The 3,478-nt window shown below is 37.5% G+C and overlaps 1 protein-coding gene across 1 annotated transcript in view; it reads left to right on the top strand.

Annotated features, from left to right (window-relative positions):
- The first annotated feature begins 2,350 nt into the window (after positions 1-2,350).
- Positions 2,351-3,478, top strand: part of dctn4 (dynactin subunit 4) — a 20,226-nt gene continuing 19,098 nt past the window's right edge. Inside the window, exon 1 of the mRNA XM_015376790.1 lies at positions 2,351-2,546. Within this exon, the coding sequence (XP_015232276.1) occupies positions 2,412-2,546 (135 nt within the window). The 5' untranslated portion in view covers positions 2,351-2,411. The remainder of the gene's footprint in view (positions 2,547-3,478) is intronic.

The following is a 3,478-nucleotide window of genomic DNA, read 5'->3' on the forward strand; positions in this document are numbered from 1 at the left end:
CAACCTTTAAGCATGGATCATTTCAAGTGTATGAGATCAGCGGTTGCCATAGTGATCAACCACTTGGCCATATACCCTGTCAGAGGCTGACAAGCCTCTTTGCATGCCTGCCAGGGCACCTTGGTGACTTTATCTGACTACGCAGCAATTTGAGAGAGATATCCCAGTGCCTATTTAAATAACTGAAGCTGCTCAGAATGTTTGTACGTGTGGCCGGTTCTAGACGGGGGCCAACAGAGGCCAGGGCCCCTGTCTTATTTCTGTAACAGTTGTAAACATTATTCTACTCCAAGATCTACAGTGTCAATATAACTATCAAAACAACAGTTTTGTTATAGATCAACAAAATAGTGTATAGATGTTAAGTTTGAGGAGAAGGAAACTTTAAACTTATTCATAAATGACGTTAATTGCGTGGTATACATTTGCATTTAAATACCCCACATTACTCTGGTACCTCTAAATGGTATTCAGTGCAAGATGCATTAAAAGGTAAATAGAATCCACCAGTGTGAATCCGAGAGACTATTAACCAAAGAAGCTGCCTGTGGGGCCATGGTAACACGGGAGGAATGCAGAGATCTACAGCTCAGCTGATATTGCTGGTGAAGATACTCAGTCATCCAGGTCATAGTCATTCCAAAAAAGTAAAAAAAAAAAAAAATTCAATTTCAATTCAGTTTATTTATATAGCGCCAATTAACAAAACATGTAATTTCGAGGCACTTTACAGTTCACCAGATCATACAGTCAAATTGATGCAAACTTTTCTATTTAAGGAAAACTAGTTTATTGCATCGACTCATTGACTCGAATGCAATCCCTCACACTAAGCATGCTTTAAGCGACAGTGGAGAGGAAAAACTCCCTTTTAACAGGAAACCTCCAGCAGAACCAGGCTCAGTGTGAGCGGCCATCTGCTGAGGCCGACTGGGGTTCAAGGAGACAGAAGCAGAGACACAAAAAGCAGCTGTAAAAGGCAGCCCCGTCCAGGAAACACACAGCCAGGCAGATGAGCTCCGAGCCAGCTCCCCTGTCAGAGGATGAAGAGAGCACATCCAGCCAGTCACAGTTAGAGAAACAGGACTACACTGGAAAAACAGGCCGATCTCCAACATCTATAAACAAAGGTGTTGATACTTTGCTTCAATTTGAATTAAAAAAGCTTCCTGGATGGGAAGCGAAACATCTTCAAACTTGGAAAAAAAATTCCAGCGGATTGTTTTTATTTTTATTTTTGAGGAACTTATGGAAGAAAGAATACTTTTTTGGGGGGGGTGGGGCTAATGGAGGGGACGTGATTGTAATAATTTAACTTTAACTCTATTTATCTCCCATTGGAGCAGTGTGAGTTAAGGGTTTTGCTCAGGAACCAAGACTGGAGGCTGTGGGGATTAAATCGGGCACTTGCAACTTTCTCAGAGCACAAGCACACCGCTCTAACTCACTAGGCCACCACTCCCCGCAATACCATTGGTTCCAACAGCAGGCAATAGATGGAAGTCATGTGATCCTTTCATTATTTTCCCATCTTTCCCCTAANTGATCCTTTCATTATTTTCCCATCTTTCCCCTAAACTCACCTGGTAGATGTCAAGACTGGAAGCTTTTGTATTCAAAATTGCATCGAGAAAAGAAATGTTACAGAGGTTTGAAAGTATTTATTTATTTATTTGCTACAGGTTACATTTGCTTTGTATTTATACAAGATCAGCACTACTCAGATTTAAAATTTCAGTTGGAAATAAAGCTTCTCAAGAAAAGATTTGTGCATATTTCCTCAACTAATTTCAAAACAGCAAATGTAAGTTAGGTAAATAATGGCTAAAGGGTATTGGTTGGTTTAAACAACCCTTACAGTGTAGCCACCTTCTGTTGTATTAAAAATAAATAAATAAGGTCTAAATCTCTTTATTTGATTCATTTACAAATGAATAGTTAGGCAGTGGAAAAAGAGTGAAAAAAACTACCTTGAGGAAGAATCCCGGATAAGTGCACTGAAGTTGTTGGACATAATTTGTCAACATTTTCAAAGTTGAAGTTTTTACAGTGCTTTAAGTTGAAAACACAGCCAGGGCCTTTTTTATTTAGGCATGTTTATAAATACAGGCCTTTTCATGAACACTTATGTACTTCAGTAATGTTTACAAAAACTATTTAAATCAAATGTAACGAATTTAATAAAGCTTTGGTGGTTAAAAAATAAATAAATCTTAAGTCAGATATTTTTACATGCATGCATGCATACAAGGGCTTCAGTTTGTTTTAACCTACATGGAATTAATTAACCGGATGATGTAGTTTCAGCAGTGACCACTAGAGGGCAATGCTGAGGCTAACTTGTCTTTAAGACACCCAGCAGTGACAAGCCGAACGCAGTAGCACTGTGAGCTAAGCTCAGCCGCTGTAAGATGGCGTCTCTTCTGCAGCCAGATAGGGTTATCTATCTGGTTCGTGGAGAGAAAAGGATTAGAGCGCCATTATCTCAACTTTATTTTTGTCGTTACTGTAGCGAGTTAAGATCGCTGGAATGTGTGTCTCATGAGGTGAGTTTTTTTTTTCCTCCTCTGATAGCGGCTAGCTGCTTTGTTGTTAGCCGACACGGTGTCGCTATGACAGCTGGGCGGGGCTTAATCATTCATCCCATGCATTGTGTGGACTAATCGCGCTGTCAATCACTTCGTTTTCCTGTGAATCCTTCATTTGATTGGCTGAGCTTTTTTAACTTCCGCTGGAGTTAGCATCATGTAGCATCAATTGGCTAGGTACTTTATGTTATACCTAAGATTTAATATTATACCATATTGATTACAGAAATATATGTTACCTGGTACTTTTAGGAAATAAAGATTTTAATAGTAACGTTGAGCTCGTAGCACTTATGTTATCTACTTTAGGGAGATTAGCTTTATAATAAAGGGGCACCACACCCTGGGAAAAATAGTCATACTCCTTTAAGGCATCTTGTGGGTTTTTATGTAAACATTTAACAACTTAAACCATAATCTTTCATTTTTTCTGATAATGGATGTATCAAATACATATATGCGCAGAAATATGTGCAAATAACCTTAAAATAGATATTCTTAAAGCTGACAAATATATAAAACATTTTGTAGTTGTGTGACCTTTTGATTAAAGTGCATTTATTCAAAGAGGGAATTAATCTCAAGTAATTTTGGTACTCTTAATAATCCCTTTAAAAATCAATGTAACCAGCTGACATTTTCTTTTAGATACAAGTTGATTTAGCAACTCTAAATTATGAATATGGCTTCTATTCAGGTTATGCAAACATGTTTGAATATTGAAAAAATTGGTTAAATCTAATTTGTTAAAGAGCATTATTAATTTTTCGGCTTGGCTGTACATCTTAACCACCACTAAAAAACAAACAAGTATTTTCTTTCCTATTGTTAACCTAACCCTGAATATTTGAAGTTTGTTAAACTTCATTGTGGCTTTAGTATAACTTTAA

The sequence above is a fragment of the Cyprinodon variegatus genome, unplaced genomic scaffold, assembly GCF_000732505.1.
Source record: "Cyprinodon variegatus isolate N-32 unplaced genomic scaffold, C_variegatus-1.0 Scaffold8, whole genome shotgun sequence".
NCBI lineage: Eukaryota > Metazoa > Chordata > Actinopteri > Cyprinodontiformes > Cyprinodontidae > Cyprinodon > Cyprinodon variegatus.